The sequence below is a fragment of the Cervus elaphus genome, chromosome 19, assembly GCF_910594005.1.
Source record: "Cervus elaphus chromosome 19, mCerEla1.1, whole genome shotgun sequence".
In the NCBI taxonomy this organism is placed as follows: domain Eukaryota; kingdom Metazoa; phylum Chordata; class Mammalia; order Artiodactyla; family Cervidae; genus Cervus; species Cervus elaphus.
Window position 1 is genome coordinate 87,071,725 of NC_057833.1, and position 20,711 is coordinate 87,092,435.

The 20,711-nt window shown below is 38.1% G+C and overlaps 1 protein-coding gene across 2 annotated transcripts in view; it reads right to left on the reverse strand.

Moving 5' to 3' along the window:
- The window catches only part of PIK3CB (phosphatidylinositol-4,5-bisphosphate 3-kinase catalytic subunit beta), a 181,214-nt gene that overhangs the window by 26,273 nt on the left and 134,230 nt on the right, over window positions 1-20,711 (reverse strand). For both annotated transcript variants that reach the window (XM_043874129.1, XM_043874130.1), the window contains exons 13-16: window positions 20,214-20,402; window positions 14,806-14,927; window positions 11,636-11,779; window positions 9,732-9,831 (exon numbers count right to left, since the gene is read on the reverse strand). In XM_043874129.1, the coding sequence (XP_043730064.1) occupies window positions 9,732-9,831; window positions 11,636-11,779; window positions 14,806-14,927; window positions 20,214-20,402 (555 nt within the window). The remainder of the gene's footprint in view (window positions 1-9,731; window positions 9,832-11,635; window positions 11,780-14,805; window positions 14,928-20,213; window positions 20,403-20,711) is intronic.

Here is a 20,711-nt window from a genome sequence, read left to right on the forward strand (position 1 = left end):
AGATTCTTCTATCCATAGGATTTCCTAGGCAACAATACTGGAATGGGTTGCCATTTCCTTCTCCAGGGGATATTCTGCACACAGGGATTGAACCCGTATCTCCTGCACTGACAGGTGGATTCTTTACCTCTGAGCCAGCAGGGAAAGCCCTGAACAGAAGGTTAGGAGTGGGGAAACAAATGGCGTTTAAGTGAGAGAAGTTAGAAAAGCTAAAAAGGGAGGCGAGTCTTTGGCACAAGAAAAACACAATGTAGTAACAACAAACATAGTCTGGGAGAGCATATTTAATACTACAAAAATGTCAGTTACGTGAGTTGAATATACTACTTTCAGTTTATATCAGCTAGATGAAATGTGAACTGCAAGGAGATCCAACCTGTCCATCCTAAAGGAAATCAGTCTTGAGTGTTCACTGGAAGGACTGATGTTGAAACTGAAACTCCAATACTTTGGCCACCTGATGTGATGAGGTGACTAATTTGAAAAGACCCTGATGCTGGGAAAGATTGAGGACAGAAGGAGAAGGGAACGACAGAGGATGAAATGGTTGGATGGCATCACCGACTCAATGCACATGAGTTTGAGAAAACTTTGGGAGTTGGTGATGGACAGGGAGGACTAGCGTGCTGCAGTTCATGGGGTAGCAAGGAGTTGGACACAACTGAGCACCTGAACTGAACTGAGATGAAACTACCCTGTTAATACTTACAGCTTACATATTGTAATAATTACAATCACATACAGCTAGTGGTCTAAATATATACCATAGCATTAATAAACACCAATTGGACATGGAACAACAGACTGGTTCCAAATAGGAAAAGGAGTACATCAAGGCTGTATACTGTCACCCTGTTTATTAACTTATATGTAGAGTACATCATGAGAAACACTGGGCTGGAAGAAGCACAAGCTGGAATCAAGATTGCTGGGAGAAATATCAATAACCTCAGATATGCAGATGACACCACCCTTATGGCAGAAGGTGAAGAGGAACTAAAAAGCCTCTTGATGAAAGAGAAAGAGGAGAGTGAAAAAGTTGGCTTAAAGCTCAACATTCAGAAAACTAAGATCATGGTATCTGGTCCCATCACATCATGGGAAATAGATGCGGAAACAGTAGAAACAGTGTCAGACTTTATTTTGTTGGGTTCCAAAATCACTGCAAATGGTGATTGCAGCCATGAAATTAAAAGACGCTTGCTCCTTGGAAGGAAAGTTATGACCAACCTAGATAGCACATTAAAAAGCAGAGACATTACGTTGACAACAAAGGTCCATCTAGTCAAGGCTATGGTTTTTCCAGTGGTCATGTATGGATGTGAGAGTTGGACTGTGAAGAAAACTGAGCACTGAAAAATTGATACTTTTGAACTGTGGTATTGGAGAAGACGCTTGAGTACCCTGGACTACAAGGAGTTCCAACCTGTCATCCTAAAGGAGATTAGTTCTGGGTGTTCATTGGAAGGACTGATGCTGAAGCTGAAACTCCAATACTTTCGCCACCTCATGCAAAGAGTTGACTCACTGGAAATGACCCTGTTGCTGGGAGGTATTGGGGCAGGAGGAGAAGGTGACGAAAGAGGAGGAGATGGTGGGATGGCATCACCGACTCGATGGACATGAGTTTGAGTAAACTCCAGGAGTTGGTGATGGACAGCGAGGCCTGGAGTGCTCAGATTCACGGGGTCGCAAAGAGTCAGACACGACTGAGCGACGGAACTGAACTGAGATGAAACTACCCTCCTAATACTTACAGCTTACATACTGTAATAATTACAATCACATACAGCTAATGGTCTAAATTTACACCATAGCATTAATAAACACCTAAGTGGTAAACCTTCAGGACTCACTTTTCTAACATGTACTCATATACGTAGAAAAACTGAGAAGTTGATAAATCCCCTGATACTTTCATCAACATCAAATGATGCCTGAGAACTCTACAGTATCTACCAGACTGAAACTGACTTTCCACTGGCTTCCCCTTGGCCACAGTAACTGCACACTGGGGGAAAGGAAATAATCAGGCTTTTCAGGGATTTTTGGACACTATCTCTAAAATGACACTAATGCAAAGTGACTCAAAACGTCACTGACAATCACCAAACTAAGGGGGGCTTATGGAGGGCAAGTTAACAAGGGAGTTTTAGCACAGATCTTTCTTCAAAGGGCAGTTGCTCCAAATCCATCTTCTGGTAATTTCTGTAGTTCCGGAATGTATAACTGAAACAGAAGCTGGCAGAATTCCCATGTTGGTTCCCTGATCTCTGGAGTGAGGGCTACTATGGTCAGAAAGGCCAGGTGGAAGTTATCACAACTGTTTCGACCTGAGGAAATAGTAAATACATTCCTGGAGTAACTGTACAGATTAGTGTTATCATCAAGGACTTGAAAGATGCAAGGTGGTGATTCCCATCACATCCTCATTCATCTTGCCTATTTGGCCTATGCAAAAGAGATGACTCAGAGAATTACAGGGGATTGTCAGAGCTTTAACTAGGTGGTATATACCAGGTGCAGTTTCACTGCATAAATAAAGTAAGTTATCCCCTGGTATCTGGTATGTAACTACTGATTAGACAAATGCTTTATTTTCCATATGTGTCAATAAGGACCACCATAAGCAATCTGCTTAAGTTAGCAATGCCAACAATACACTCCTATTGTCCTAACTCAGGAGTATATTAATTCTCCAGCTCTATGTCATAGTTCATTTGAAGGAATCCTGATCGACTTTCCCTTCAATAAGATATCATACTGGTCCCTTACAGTGATAACATTATGCTGACGGAACCCAGTGAGTAAAATGCAGCAACTTCTTTGGACTTAAGATACGTATTTCAGAAAGTGGGAAATAAATCCAACAAAAAATTTGAGGCCTTCAAACTCACTGAAATTTCTAGAGCTCAAGGAGTGTGGAGCATGTCAAGATGTCCCTTCTAAGGCAAAAAATAATTTGGTGCTCAGGACCCTCTTCACAAGCAAAATAAGGCACAACATAGCGAGCCTCTTTGGATTTTGGAGGCAACATATTCCTCTTGTACCTTGGCCGATGTACTGAGTTACCCAGCAACTAAAAGGGTGCTGGTTTTGAATGAACAAGAGAACAAGAGAAGGCTCTGCAGCAGGCCCAAATTGCCACACAAGTTGTAGCCACATGATCCAACAGACCTAATGGGGCTTGAACTGTGTTTGGCAGGCTCCTAGAGCTGAATCATAGCACAAGTCCTTAGGGTTTGGCAGAGAAACAAAAAATCTACCATCCCCTGCTGATATCTACTCTCTTTTTGAGACAGAGCTCTTTGAGTTTGCTTCTAGGTTTTAGTAGAGAGTAAACGTAATCATGCAACCTGAGCTGCCTGTCAACAACCAGGTTTTAGCTAACCCAGCACACATGAAGATGAGTGAGCAAAGGAGGACTTCCCGATCAAGTGAAAGCAGTTATATAAGAGACTGTGCCCAATCTGGCCCTGATGGCTCAAGTTACATGAAGGAGTAGACCAAATGTCCATGATTTCCCACTCCTGTTTCACTATCTTCCTTCTCCTAGCCTACACCATGGTCTCATGAGGAGTCCTTTATGACCAGTAGATACAGAAAGAGACTTAATCATGGTTTACAGATGACTGGATTACAACATGTAGGCAGCATAGAACTGTGGTACTATAGCCCGGTTCAGGAATACATCTAAAGGACAGCAGTGAAGGGAAATACTCTGAGTGTGCAGAACTTTGAAAAGTGTATCTAGCTGTTCATTTTGCTTGGAAGGTGAAATGGCCATGTCTGCAGTTATACACCAATTCATGAGGTGTTACCAACGTTTAGCTGATGGTCAGGGACTTAGAAGAAACATGATTAGAGAATCACAAAATTTGAGGAAGAGGTATGGGAAAGACCTCTCTGAATGGGAAAAAAAAAAAAAAGATAACTTCTGCCCCACTGTAACCTTACAAAAGTTTAACCTTGGAAGACTTTTAAAATTAAGTGGATTGGGTGACCTGTTCCATGGATACCCTTCAGCCTCTTTCCTCAGCCAATCCTGTCGTCATTCAATGGGAAACCCTGCAGGGATGGAGGTTCTGCATGGGCTCAGCAACAGGGACACCCATTCACCAAAGCCCACATGCTGTGGCTCTGCTGAGTGCCCGACGTGCCAGCAGCAGAGACTAACACTGAATGCCTGATAGAGCACCATTTCCTGGGGGCGGTGGGCCAGTTACGGAATGAAAGTTTGATGACATGGGACTGCCTCCCTCTTGGAAAGTGCAGTGTCTTGTTCTTGCTGCAACACATACTCGATATGAAATTGCATACAAGCAACATTTCTGCCAAAACTACCATCGATGGACTTACAAAACACCTTATCTACCATCATGGCATTCCACACAGCATTGCTTCTGATCAAGGAACTCATTTTACAGCAAATAAAGTACGTCTATGGGCTCATGTTCATGGAATGCCCTGGTCTTACGATCTTGAAGTAAGTGCCTTGATAAAAACAGTGGAATGGACTTTTGAAGATAGTTACAGTGCTGGCTAGGCATCAATGCCTTGCAGGGTGGGGGCAAGTTTCTACAAAAGGCAGCATATTCTTTGAATCAGCATATCCAATGTATGATGCTGTTTTCCCAACAGCCAGGATTCACAGGTCCATCAAAGTGTGGAACTGGGTGGTCATACCACTATTACCCCTTCTTGCTCAGTCACTAAGTCGTGTCCAACTCTGTGTGACCCCAGTAACTGTAGCCAGCCAGTGTCTTCTCTGAGGATTTCCAGACAAGAATACTGGGGTAGGTTGCCATGCCCTCCTCCATAGGATCTTCCTGACCCAGGGATCGAACCCAAGTCTCCTGCATCTCCTTCATTGCCAGGCGGATTCTTTACCACTGACTCACCAGGGGAGCCCTTAGTGCCCCACTACCAAGATTTTTGGTTCCTGTTCTGGAGACCTTGTGCTCTCTTGGCACAGAGGGCTGAATTACAGAAAGAATGACTCCACTGGGAGATACACCAATTATTCCATTCAACTGGAAGGTAGACCCCTGCCCAGCCATTCTGGGCTCCTCATGCTTCTGGAAAAAAGGCAGAGAAGGTCATTATGCTGCTGGCTACAGGTGACTGATCCTTACTACAAAGGGGAAATTAGGAAGAGTATATGTCTAGAATACAGCTGATCTCTTAGAATTACCATGTCCTGTGATTAAGATCAATGGGAAATTACAAGTTAACCCACACAGAATTACTAATGCCCCACACTCTTCAACAATGAGGGTTTAGGTCATCCCATGAGAAAAAGAACACAACCAATTGAGGTGCTTCCTAAAGACAAAGGGAATACAGGATGAGTTAGAAGATGGTAATGATAAATACTAGATATAACCACATGATCAAATACAGTAAAGAGGACTAATTGTCATCAATATCTTCTTATTGTTATGAGTATGTGTGTGCATGCATGTATACATATATATATCACAAATGTCTTAGTTTCCTTTCCCCTCTTATACCTTTATCGTGTAACATAAGACACATTAACTTATTATATCTTTACTTACATCTGAAACAATATTTAATTGCTGTTAATTTTAATCATACTATATAATTTACAGGATAATCAAGGAGAAGAACAAACACCACTCACGGATATTATCTCCTCATCTAAGAAAGAGGTTAATGCATAATTGATGGTAGTTATGGTAGCTGTATTATGTTAGGTGGGATTTTGACCTTGTTATTCTTTATATTTGGAGAATAAGCATGAGTTTAAGAAAACACACATGGGTGCCAAGTTGGTCTGTGACAGTGAGTTTAACAAATCAACTACACTGGGTAATGGCATGTTCAGATACTTGGTCCAACATTATTCTAGATGTGTCAATAAGGGTGTTTAAGGATGAGATTAACATTTGAATGTGTAGACTGAGTAACGTTTACTGCCCACCCTTATGTAGGTGCTGCTGCTGCTGCTGCTAAGTCACATCAGTTGTGTTCGACTCTGTGCAACCCCACAGACGGCATCCCATCAGGCTCCTCCATCCCTGGGATTCTCCAGGCAAGAGTACTGGAGTGCGTTGCCATTGCCTTCTCCGTTGTGCAGGTGGGTCTCATCCAAACACTTGAACAGAAAAAAAGACAGAACTTCCTGTAAGCAAAAAGGAATTCCACCTGTGTGACTGTATTGAGCTGAGGCACGGCTCTTTTCTTTCCTTCAGACTTGAACTGAAATGATGACTCTTCTCGGGTGTCAAGTTTGATTGCTGTCAGGCTGGTACTCATATACTATTGGTGCTTCGGGTTCTCAGGCCTCCAACTCAGGCTGGAACTACACCATCAGCTCTTCTGGATTTCCAGCTTGCCTGACTACTGATCTTGAGACTTCTGGGTCTCCATAATCACGAAACAATTCTTAATAAATCTCTCTCACCAATCTGCCCTTTTCACTCTTTCTCTATATATACACAAATACACTTAGCTGTCCATTCTATGTAGAGCATTAATGCAATCTCCAACTAGTTAACACGAACTAGATCATCAAAGGCCACAACTGTCACCTGAACTGTGACCTCTTCTATAACACTCTAAGCTAGATTATGTGGCTTTCTTTTGTGCTGCCATAAATAATGCTGCCATTAATGATACTGTTATCATATGCTAAGTTGCTTCAGTCATGTCCGACTCTTTGCAACGCCAGGGTCTGTAGCCCACCAGGATCATCTGTCCATGGGATTCTCCAAGCAAGTATACTGGAGGGGGTTGCCATTTCCTTCTCCATCATATACTTGATCATTAATTTGTATACCTACTCTTGCTTAGTTCAGTAGACTCGCTCAGTTGTGTCCGACTTTCTGCAAGACCATGGACTGCAGCATGCTACACTTCCCTGTTCATCACCAACTCCCACAGCTTGCTCAATCTCATATCCATCGAGTCAGTGATGCCATCCAACCATCTCATCCTATGTCACCCCTTCTCATCCTACCTTCAATCTTTCTCAGCATCAAGGTCTTTTCCAGTGAGTTGGCTCTTCGCATCATATGGCAAAGGATTAGAGCTTCAGCCTCAGCATCATTCCCTCCAATGAATATTCGAGATTGATTTTCTTTAGGAGGGACTGTTTTAATCTCCTTGCAGTCCAAGGAACTGTCAAGAGTCATCTCCAACACCATAGTTCAAAATCATCAATTCTTCAGCACTCAGCTTTCTTTCTGGTCCAACTCTCACATCCATACATGGCTACTAGAAAAACCACAGCTTTGACTAGATGGACCTTAGCTGGTAAAGTAACGCCTCTCCTTTTTAATACACTATCTAGGTTTGTCATAGCTTTTCCTCCAAGGAGAAAGTGTCTTTTAATTTCATGGCAGCAGTCACCATCTGCAGTGATTCTGGAGTCCAAGAAAAGAATGTCTGTCACTGTTTCCATTGTTTCTCCATCTATTTGCCATGAAGTGATGGGACCAGATGCCATGATCTTAGTTTTTTAAATGTTGAGTTTTAAGCCAGGTTTTTCTCTCTTTCACTTTCATCAAGAGGGTTTTTGGTTCTTTGCTTTCTGCCCTAAGGGTGGTGTCATCCGCATTTCTGAGGTTCTTGATATTTCTCCCAGCAATCTTGATTCCAGATTGTGTTTCATCCAGTCCGGCATTTTGCATGATGTACTCTGCACATAAGTTAAATAAGCAAGGTGACAACATACAGCCTTGACATACTCCTTTCACAATGTGGAACCCGTTCGTTGTTCATGTCTGGTTTTAACTGCTGCTTCTTCACCTACATATGGATTTCTCAGGAGGCCGGTAAGGGGGTCTCATATTCCATCTCTGTAAGAATTTTCCACAGTTTGCTGTGAGCCACACAGTCAAAGGCTTTGGCACAGTCAATGAAGCAGATGCTTTCCTGGAATTCTCTGGCTTTTTATATGATCCAGCGTATGTTGAAAATTTGACCTCTAGTTCCTCTGCCTTTTCTAAATCCAGCTTAAACATCTGGAAGTTCTTGGTTCACATACAGCTGAAGCCTAGCTTGGAGAATTTTTGGCATTGCTTTGCTAGCATGTGAGATGAGTGCAATTGTGCAGTAATTTGAACATTCTTTGGCATTGCCTTTGGGATTGGAATGAAAACTGACCTTTTCCAGTCCTGTGGGCACTGCTGAGCTTTCCAAATTTGCTGGCATATTGAGTGCAGCACTTTCACAGCATCGTCTTTTATGATTTGAAATAGCTCAGCTGGAATTCCATCACATGCACTAGCTTTGTTCATAGTGATGCTTCCTACCTATTCTATGGAATATAAAATCCTTGATGGCAGCAATATAGCTAACGTGGCTTCACATCACCAATACTTAACACAAACCCTGGCATATAGCAGGTTCTGAATAAGTATATATTAAGTCATTTTTATAAACCTTATAGTGGTAGGTTGGTAACATTCAATTCAGGAAAAATTATTGCTAATGAACAAAAGCATGTCACTGCTATCGGTCAAGGAAGAATCTCAGCATGAAGAAGCTAATACAGGGTTGCTTTCCTTGATGGCAGAAATGCTCTCATTTCATCCTCTAGGGCACCAAGAAGCCACCAACAAATCATGCCTGGGCCATGGTTATGCATCTCATTTGCAAGAAAGCTCTTGAAAAACCATTGCTATTTGCAATTATTAGCTGTATGAGTCATGACTATCTCCAAAACAAAAATACACAAACAACTGGACACTGAGACAATTGTAAACAATAACCCTTGATGGACTTCTGTTTTCAGTAAAACAGCATCTATTTCTTGGCTTATGTTTTACTTTAGCTTCAAAGATACATTTATACTGATAAAATGAAATTGTTTTCTATTTTCTTTTGATTTAAAAAAAAGGAGTATTGCAAAAAGGGTTGAAAACTCCCCATATAATTTACAAAAAAAAAAAAAGATTTAGTTTTATAGTTGGACAGACATAAGTCTGAAACTTTTCTTTTACTTAATAACTGTGAGCTTTTAGGCATCTTACTTAATCTCTTAGAACCTTGTTTTCCACCTTGTCATATCCAGGCAGTATCAGTAACTACTCTGGCACATTATGAGGAGAGTAAAATAGCATACTTAAAACACTTATTATGGTTCCTGGCATATAGTAAGCATTTAATATCTGATCTATTAAAAATGACTAATACCTCATTATCTGCAATGATAATGAAGACCTAGGAAGAAAATGAAGGAATACGAGAGATATTTCATACCTGAAATATCAGTTTCAGGCACGTATACACAGTTTGAAAAAGCAGCTTGAGTATACTGAATTCTAGAAGCTATAACACCTACGAACTCAGGTGTCAAAATATCTCAATCTAAAACAAATGACAGAGCATATGAATCACATATAGTATTCCAGTTGGAAAGAGTATCTCAGTGCTATGAAAAACACAGGGTCTAAAGATTTCACAACCTTTGTTACCATCAAACCCATTGTTAAGCATATCTAAATAGGTATTTGCTATTAAAATTTAAGTCATGGTACTAATATACAAGGAATACTAACTTTTCAAATAGCATTCAATAACATTCTGCTAAATTTGCCAAAACTTCATTTCTTGGCTTACATTTTTTATTAAAACATGTATTAACTGAATTTAGTTATGGAAATCTCTTATGAAACAATGTGATGGGAGATAGATCATATGACACAATTTATCAAATTTCATGTGGCAAAGTGAACACTAAGATTAAAGCAAGCTGATACCTGCTTAGAAAGCGCTTTCATGTGACCTACGCTTCCCCGGCAGTACGCTTCAAGGATAACACCAAACTGTACTGAAACAGCAGGAATGTGTACTTCAGATCTGCAAAAAGTTAACAGGAAAGAAGATTTATCAGACACTTCAGGTCCCCAAATGAAAATACTTCTTTATTCTATTATGAAATTGACTAATGATTCTTATAAAAGAAAGAAAGAAAAAAAAATTAAAAAAAAAAAAAAAGAAAGAAAGGAAGATCATATCATGTATACAGTCACTGGTTGGATGCTAAACTTTTAATTCTTTAAACACTGTAGTTCAAAAAGATATGTGATATTAACACTAGTTAATTGTTTAATCCATGAAATCCAAAGTTTTTACATCTTATTTTTTGGAGTGAAATGATATTATTACCAATTTATAGACAATTAAGATGAAACAGATCTGACTCATATCACACAACTAACAAATTCCTCAAGTGACTACTATTTGATTTTTTTCTCATTTAAAGAATGGTAAACACACTTGAAAAAGGAAGGAATATCTTATTCTGTTATTCCTTTGAGGATTTAAAAATAAGAAGATTGAACTAGATGAGAAAGAAGATAAGTTAAAAAGTTAATAATAAAGAAATCAAGATTCAGAACTATAACCCCTAAAATTACATCAAAATATTATACAGCTTATTTTCTTTAAGAAGCTTAGCCAAAGAGGTGAAAAGTTATCTTTCTCTGTTACTGATTAGCTTCAATAATATGAAATCCAGGTGGAAAAAAAATCACAAATGTCTGAGTAGAGTCAGAAACAAAGAAGTGAAAATCTTGGCAGGAGCGGGGATCGGGATGGGGAACACATGTAAATCCATGGCTGATTCATGTCAATGTATGGCAAAAACCACTATAAACTGTAAAGTAATTAGCCTCCAACTAATAAAAATAAATGAAAAAAAAAAAAAAAACATATATTACAACGTCAAAAAAAAAAAAAGTGATAATCTTCCTAGGAAACAAAAGAACTTTAGTTCTCTTTCCCAATTTTACTCCCATATAAACTTGGTTTAATAAGACTGATGTATTTCTGAAAATGACCTTGTCAGTAAAGAAGCTAAAAATAAAGTTGCTGTTTTAAGAAAACCTAAAATCTTTTATATATGTGTGTATGAATATATATATATATATATATACACACACACACATATATAATTTTATTTATTTATTTTTTGGCTGTGTTGGGTGTATGTTGCTGGGTGGGCTTTTCTCCAGTTGTGGTGCATTGGCTTCTCATTGTGTTGGCTTCTTTTGTTGCAGACCCCGAGTTCTAAGCTGCACACACTTCAGTAGCTGCTACTCCCAGGCTCTACACCACAGGATCAATAACTATAGTACACGGGTTTAGTTGCTCCACGGCATGTCAGATCTTCCTGTATCAGGAATTGAACCTGTGTCTCTTCCGTTGGCAGGTGGACTCTTTACATCTGAGCCACCAGGGAACCCCTAAAATCTTTATTTACGCAATAGTACCAATGATAATACAACTATCCACAACCTTTTCGAGGAATAAGTAAGTATTTTTTAATCCAAATATGTTAACCCAGTAAGGATACATTACTGGAAAATAGCAATACTTATAACAGTCAGTAGTAGCAATAAAAATTACTATGATAAAAAGTTATTAATTACAGTTAAAAATCAAGGAGGCATAGAGGGACTTTTATCTGAGTTACATTGCCAAATGAAAACTGAGAATCTGGGTATTGAGAAATAGGAGAAGACACCAGGAAAGCAGAAACGTTATCGATGATTCAGAAACAATTAAAGCAGCTGGACTGTTCTGCTAAATATCCTATATTATGTTGATTAATACTTACAAAAGCATATAGTGGACTCAATTTGAAATATAAAAGACTTACCTGAGGTGCCAAAATAAAAACTGCCCTATCCTCCGATTAGCAAGTGCTCTTTCTAGTAGGAATCTAGACAAGGCACAATCAAGAAAAGGCTCATATTTTAAAACTTGCACCAACTGTAAAAGATACTGAGAGAGTTCTTCATCACTGAAAGAAACAAAATACAGAGTAAGTCACTCAACAATCAGAGCTGGAAAAAAACCCCTTCTCACAAACTCCAAACACTAACTTACTGAAACAGTCGTTCTTTGGGGTCAAGCTTGTTGCATGCTGTACATTCAGTTTCACAACTACAATAACATAAGATAAGCTGAGGATTTCTGGTGGGCAGAAGAGTGTGTGAAAAGGAGCAAAGAACAGCTATATGGGGCACTTTCAGTAAGTTAACTAGGTTAATACAACTGATGACTGTATTTACAATCAGCCCAGAGTTATAATAAAAATAGTTTTCTGATCATGCTGAAGAAGTTTACTACTCAATCAACCAGTTTTTTAAAATACAAATTCCATCAGTACTTCAGCAACTTAATTTTCCTTTCCTATCAAAGGGTTAAGTAAATTTTGCTCCCAGATAATGAATGAACAATTAAAATCTTCAAATAGTTTGAAGAATAAAGAGTGCATTTATAAGCTGGAAGGACTCAAGGAATTAACAAAACACTATAATTAAATGAGCTGAATTAATTAAGATTGTGGCTCTCTATTTTGTATCTATCTCCAAACCATTCACATGTAAATAGTCTCATTAGAGGCAATTCCTGTAGTCAGGTTAAGATACGTATCTCAAGTCCTCTACTTGGTGATTCGTCTTGGACAATAAATGGTTAAGAATGTAGTCTAAATCAGATGTGGAACCTAAATCTAGGACATTATTCACCTAAAAAAAAAAGACTTTATAAGTAGAAAATTTAACAGAGGAAGACACATTAGAATTACCTATTTGAAACACGGGATCACAACAATCTCTGCCTGCTGCTGCTGCTAAGTCATGTCAGTCGTGTCCGACTCTTCGCAACCCCATGAACTGTAGCCTACCAGGCCCCTCCATCCATGGGATTTCCCAGGCAAGAGTACTAGAGTGGGTTGCCATTGCCTTCTCCCAATCTCTGCCTAAGGTTCAATATATTTGAAAAAAACAAGTGGCTCATTCCAAGGAAGTGGCCAGGTAGCCCCTCCCCCTCAGGTATCCAATGCAAACTTAGGGAGGCTGAGGAACAGCTGGGAGCCTCATTTTTAAACACTATCTATACAACTATCTTAAGCTTACTGTAAAACCCATCCCATTAGAAAATCTATAAATAGTGTAAATTATAGAAGTATAGAAGAGGCTTCCTCTGTCCTCATACTGAAAAAGATGTCTCACAGACATCCCTGAAAAAATGTTTTGTATAATTTGTTTTGAATATCACACAATTTAAAACATAAATGATTTATTTTAAAAAAGAAAAAAAATCACTGTATCCTTAATTTTCTGAGAAGTTTTGCTTTTTAAATAATCATACAGAGACTTCCCTGGTGGTCCAATGGTTAAGATTCTGCACTGCAAACGCAGGGGGGGCAGGTTTGACCCCTGGTCTGGGAACTAAGATTCCACATGCTGTGCGTCACAGCCAAAAGAAAAATAAAAACCATACAGTATAACCCCTCCTTTTGAGGCTAGAAGGAAAATGGAAAAAATTTTAAATGCTCATTGTCTGAGATTGTCTCCAAATTGATATTTTATCAAATAAATCCCACAGATTCTCACACATGTACTACCCTAAAGGGACTATAGAAACATGTTCACTGTAGCATTGTTAACAATGGGAAATTTTGAGAAAATTTTAAATGTGCTTCAATAGAGAAACATAATAAATCTCTACAACAGAATATTACACAGTAGTGAAAGGAGTAAACTACATTTATACCTAACAGGAGAAGACTGCCCTCAAAAACCTAATGTTCAATAAAGGAAAAAAAAAACCTTTTTGTCATATATGAAACAATATATGACAAGGCACATTTATGTAATTTTTAAATGTAAGATATTACCTCATACCTATACTTTATGGATGTATGAAAGTGATAAAAACAGAAAAATGATGTATAGAAGAATAAAGACCAAATTTTTGGTAACAGCTGTCTCTGGGAAGTGAAAGTAATCAGGACTGAATAAGCAAACTATGAAGATTCTAACTGTAATGTTAACTGCTTAACAAATACAAATTTAAAAAAAACTTTAAAAATACAAATTAAGAAATTAATATTTCTTAGTTCTCGGTAGTAGACAGAAAAGAGTTAATAGAATAGCAAGCCAGATTGCTATCCTTTGAAAAAGTAAGCTTACAAGGTTAGCCCTTGGCTGGCATCTGGGAATGTAGACTGGGAAGGCTTCTCACCACCCTAACAGATAAGACTGGGTCACTGCTTAAACTATTTTTGCAAACAGTACAGATTATGCCCAACACCCATTTTCATTCCAGGAGTCTAGAATTTGGGAATATGCTAGACAGAGGTACTTAAGTGACTAGGTCTTAATAAAAATCAAACTAGTGAACAAACAAACTACAACTAAGTCTCTATCAAGCTCTCTGGTAGACAGTATTCAGGCATGCTGTCACAAATTGCTGCTGAGGGAATTAAGTGCAGTGTGACTCCTTTTGGAAAGAACTCGTAGCAGCATCTCTCTGGTTTCCTCTGGATTTTGCCCCGTGAATTTTTCCTTTAACAATTCTGCTCTGGATTCTTTTGCTATAATAAATCTTAGCCAAAAGTCATGGAACTGGAGAGTGATCTTGGGGACCACCAAATGCAGTCTTTGACTGTTTTTTTGTTTGTTATAGAGAGGGGACTTCCCTGATGGTACAGTGGTGAAGATACTGTGTTTCCACTGCAGGGGGTGTGGGTTTAATACTTGGCCAAGGATCTAAGATACTGCATGCCATGTGGTGTGGCCAAAAACAAAAACATCTGTATTGTGTCTGTGTGTGTGTGCGTGTGTGTGTGTGTGTGTGTGTGTGTGTGTTGGATAGGAAAGACTTGAGAGATAGAACAACAGGGAGGAAGGGAACAAATGCTCTGACCTGAATCATTCCTAGCCTTTTCCTTTCTTACAGAACATTCAAGCAGATCTCAACTTCTCTTCTCACCCACAAGTTATTCCTTGACCCCAAAAATCCTCCTGCAGGAGATACCTCATCTGTTGCAGGCAGCCCACAGCATATTCTCGCACATACTGATCTGGATAGTTGAAATCTAGAAGCTCAAGGGCCTCCCGGGGGGGTAGTTTAGGCCAAATCTGAAGTAGTGCTTGAAGCTGTTCAAAAATTGAAAGGAAAAAAAGATTACTTTCCTCTCCTATCATTTCTGAACCACTTATCTGTTTTTTCTCGGTACACAGAAACAGAGATGGGTCAAAAGAAAGGAGAAGCACACGTGCAATTACTAAGGCCTCAAAAATCCATTACTGCTAATATAGGTTAATAAAAGATGATCTCTGCTGACTATTCTATAGGTAAGCAGGGAAAAAGCGATTATGTACTTAGCTGGAAGTAGAATGACACACTGAATATATGAATTCTACAGTCATTAACCATTAAAAACTTTTTAAAGGAAATAAAGGCAGGGGCAAGAGGAGAGGAGAAGGTGAGAGGAAGGGGAGGAAAGAGAAATGACCAAAAAATACTTAAACGCCTTTGAGGAAGGCTAAAGAGGGAGGGATATATATATACTTATAGCTGATTCACCTTGTTGTACAACAGAAATCAACACAACACTGTAAAGAAAGTATCCTCCAATTAAAAAAAATAAATTTTTTAAAAAAATACTCAAAAGTAAAATTCAAAGTACAAATATAAGCTGCAAGACGCAAACTAATAAAAGGCACTTTACATATAAAAAGTACATTAATAAATCAACATAAAATTATCTTGAGTTTAAGAGTATCTATCACTTTATAAAACTTTATTGATTAGAATACATTTAAATCCTTTAAATCATAGTAAGTTACCCATAGGAAATAAATAGTACCTAGTTTACTAAATACAGTCAGTTTCCCATCTACAGATGCCACTTAGAAATTATCAAGACATAGGATAAAAAAGCTTCCCATGGGGGGATGACTTGGGAGTACCAGTGAAGGCTGGGCTCAGATGGACATGGAAACCTAAGTTCCAGAAAACCCAAATTGCTAGAAAGGATTTTATCTGCCTCCCATCAGAATGCAGTGAGACTCATCAGAGTTTCCTTTTATGAAGGGTTGATTTTATAAAGAGTCCCTTGCTCCTCATGATTTTGATATGCTTACAGCTTACATTCTTACCGCAGAAGGGAAGTGGAAAGAAAAGTGGATATGGAGGCAAGTGAAACACTTTTCTGATAATTATGAGTTGTGGCTGTCCAAAGCTCAACCCTATACAGCAAAGTCTTATTCCTTAATTTCTAACTTATATCACTGGGTTTTCCTGGGTATTACTTAAACAGCACTGACATCAAGAGCAAGGAAGAAGCACAAAATGTATGTAAGACCAGAGATATTAATATTAAATTGCTTTACATTAGCAGAAAAAAATAACCCTTTTCAGTAAATTTTAGAAGCTGATTACATTACTATTTTTAATATACATTTACATAAATTACTAACTTGGATATAAATGTGCAATTTACATAATTAATTATGTCAAAGTTATTCAACAAATACAGTGAAATGTTACTATTTACATTTTAACTTTTACCTTAAATCTTGATTCAATTATTCTTAAACTACTAAAGAAAAAGTTTACCTCTTATACTTGCTCTTTTAATGTATACAGTATATGTACGCATACAGTACATAGGCAGACGTACATACACTTAACTGTGGTATCAAAACCCCATGGGGATAGGGCTATTAGGGGAAAAATATGTAAAATGCTTCCTAGGAGGGTAATAATGAGAAAAGATTGAGGAATATTGGTTTAAAGATATGCAACACCTACCTCACCCCAGGTTTTATCACCCACTTTCTCCAAAACTCTAATGGACCAGTAGTCCTTCTTATATAGATAAGGGGGACTGTTTCCTAAGGAACTAATAGTTTAAAAAAACTCCTAGCATCCCCAGTTAACACATGGAATACACTGCTCCACAAAAACAATACTGGGATGCATAATGTTATATAATACCAGAGGTTCAACTATGTTATGGGTTAAAAACAGCCCTACTACTGAAAAGTAATTCTCTTAGCATGTTATTTATAATTATTAAATTGAAATACAAACATTAAATTACAAACACTCATCACTTCAGCTTGATGAAAGCTATGGAAGCAAACAGGGAAGCCAAATCTGACTTAGCCAAATAAACAGTGAAATTGGTTTCACTGTTTTCACTATAGTGAAATTAACATGTAATTAATTATTCATCTGCTGCAGAGACGATTGAATTAATTTCACTATTTATATGGCTATTGAAATCCCTTCTGCAGTATGCTAAAAGAATACTTTCCTGTGGATTAATGAGAGGCTAATCTGTTACACAATTCCCACCCATGGCTTATACCTTCAGAATCACAGGAAAATTAGCACCAGGTTCTGACTCTCCACTTCTCTTAGGCAGCCAATTTTTTAAAAATTTTTATTTCTTCATTTATTTATTTTTGACTGCACTGCGTCTTAGTGGCCGTACAATTGCTTTCTCTAGTTTTGGTGAGCGGGGGCTACACTCTAGTTATAGGGCATGGGCTCTAGGGCGCGTGGCCATCAGTACTTAAGGCTCTTAGGCTCTACAGAGCACAGGCTCAGTAACTGTGAAGAATGGGCTCAGCTGCCCCATGGCATGAGGAATCTTCCCAGCCCAGGGATCAAACTGCGTCACCTACATCATCAGGCGGATTCTTAACCAAGTGACCACTAGGGAAGTCAGGAAATCAATATATTGAAAATATGGTTTATATTCTCTTCTACCAGATTAGTGTAACTGGCAATGGGATAGGACCAGGGAGAAAATAAAACACACTATTTTTTTATTCTTTTGCTCTACCTTTCTAGACTACTAAAAGGGGGGCTTAGGATCATGAAATTCATGTCTTCCTGTACTTGCTGCTGCTGCTGCTAAGTCGCTTCAGTCCTGTCCGACTCTGTGCGACCCCACAGACGGAAGCCCACCAGGCTCCGCCATCCCTGGGATTCTCCAGGCCAGAACACTGGAGAGGGTTGCCATTTCCTTCTCCAATGCATGAAAATGAAAAGTGAAAGTGAACTCGCTTAGTTGTGTCCGACTTCGAGACCCCATTGACTGCAGCCTACTAGGCTCCTTCATCCATGGGATTTTCCAGGCAAGAGTACTGGAGTGGGTTCCCATTGCCTTCTCTGCTTCCTGCACTTGTCTATACACATTTAAATTTTTCTTTTTCAGTATTAAGTTACACTACTGACTTTTTCTACACAATGGAGGAAAGTAACTTACTTCTGAAAACAATGCTTTAGATTCACTTATGGAAATGAGACAAGTATACTAAATTCCTCAGTATAAAAATCTGTTGGAGAAGGAAATGGCAACCCACTCCAGTATTCTTGCCTGGAGAATCCCATGGACGGAGGAGCCTGGTGGGCTACAGTCCACGGGGTCGCAAAGAGTCAGATGTGACTGAGCGACTTCACTTTCACCTTCAACCCTCAGCTGAGAAGACTTTCAGCTCTTGTGTTTGCTATTGATTGTTTCCTTGAGTTCTCAAAGACCTGTGACCATATTTTTTTAAAGTTGCCTGTTTTCTAATTGCATCACTTTACACACTGTTGTCTAATAATATGTGGTATTTAGATTGCCTTCTTAATTATTTTGAGCAGCCATTGCCTGTATTTTCTTAGCACCTCCTTGGTTTTCTTACGTGAACTCATCTGACAGGGAAATGCAGCTTTTTTGTTTGCCCTCTCTGCATACTGGGCGGTCTGAGTCAGTGTTCTAACTAACTAATCCCTGATGGTCTCTGAGCTACTGTTCTACCAGACTCAGCAGTTATGTGCTTCAGGAATTTTTCGGTAGAACTGGCCCTATTAGGAGACTCTTGGTGTCCCTTCGCTGAGGCTCTTAATTTTTTGAAAACTTGATTCTATTTCAGCTGAAAATTGGCAAGGCTATTTAAAAAATTGAGGGAAGCCATTTAAGAAATTGAAAAGTAATCGCAAACAACATTGGGTAGTTGTGACTTTCAGTTCTGTATCAGTTGAATTTTTGTGCTATTTTCCCTTTGTACATGGTGGTTCTATTTTTCTCCAATAAAAATTTTATTTAAAAAAAAAAATCTGTGTCCCTGGGGTTCAAATAAAGAAATATTAAGCTTGAACTGTCTTATTCTATTTTCTGACAGCTAGAATATAAAACCTCTCTTTCAGATATCTTAAGAGTACAGCAATAATTTTTTTCTATTCTAATTCTATTCAAAATAATAAAATGATGTATTTCTTGGATAGGCACTTGGAGATGAACGCTATTCATGAGAAATAGGCAAATGTGCCAACTAAAAAATCCTTATATATTACATTCAACCAGTATGGGGATTCACAGAAAACTAACCTTGAATTTAAAGAAATAACTGGTTAGATGACAACTATATTGGAACAATTAAAATCTAGCTTTAAAAAAAAGACATCTGACAAAAATAACTCCTTTTCAAAGTAATGGTCATGTGGCCTAACTGTATAAACAGTTTAAACAAGGCATATCCTATAATTTTGTAGCATGATTCCAAAAAAAAAGTTAGACACCAGGAATAAACTCAAAAGAAATCCTTTCTAAACTTAATTTGAGAAATAAAATAAAGCAAAGATCTTCAAAATATGATTAAATAAATATGTATTTCTCAACTAAATTTAAGTCATTATAGATTTAATAAAACAAGAAAAAATGTAAAAGACCAATTGAATTCAAGTAAGTAAGGTGAATAAATGTGGTTCTCTTAATATAACAAATGTATTCATTCTGATTAAAAAATCATTTCAAGAATCTTTCTGGAGAAAATTGATAACCAAATGCATTTCATAATGCCACTGTTTTTTCATAGGTTCTTGAAAATAAAATCATGTAAATAAAATCTGGTGGCTTCTTCTGGATCCAAATTTTTTTTTCCTTTTTTCTATACCGCCTAAAGGCAAACATTCATCAACACTGCCCAAGTTTAAATAAATCGTAAAAGAGATGTTTTAGATCATTTAATTTATGATCTAAACCGTTAACTTCTAAAAATAGAGGTTAATTTCAAATAATACATATGCATTTTAGACATTCGTTGCAAAGGGTCTTAAGATGAAAACCTAGGACTTTATTGATAAAGCTGGTAAAAGTAACCCAGCATCTACCATATGCTGGCAGAAATTATTCCAAGACCTAAGTTTTAATGATCTTTAGTAAAGGACATAGAAAACCTACTCAGAATTTGGGGTTCTGAAATCTTACAACATTCTGGTCTAACATTTAGATCAAAAGATCTAAGAGTTTAAAACCTGAAAACTTCTGCAGAAAATTATCCAACCAATGAAAACATACCTTTGTAGGAAAGGACAATTTACGTGAAATCAATAAAGTAATATAACCACCAAATGGAATTACAAAAATGATCTCTTGTTACCTGAGCTACATCCTCAAGCTTATTCCACTTGATCGACAGCAGCAACTTCGGCAATGCGTGTGGGAAATTCTCTCTGCAGTCTTGTCGCAAAGTCCAAATTAGATCCATTTCATTCTCACACAGTTGAGACAATGGATCCCTGTCCAAGATTTCTTTCAGTACAGCAAGAAACTTCTTTCCACCTCGACTCTAAGCGAGCAAAATTACTGGTTACAAAACTGAATCGTGTAAACATAACTGGTAAACCTTGAACACAGGGGTTGGGGCACCAACTCCCAATCAGCAGGAATTCCCTAAATCCGTGCATTTAACCAAACCACGAATCATGTGGTACTGTAGAATGTGTATATTAAAACAAAATTCACTTGATCTGCACAAGACAAACCCATGTTGTTCAAGGGTTAATTATATCATGAATGTTGAAAATAATGAACTTTAAAATGTGAGATATGAACAATTTAATTCATTAGAAAGTTGGAGCTCCCTTCAAAAGTTTCA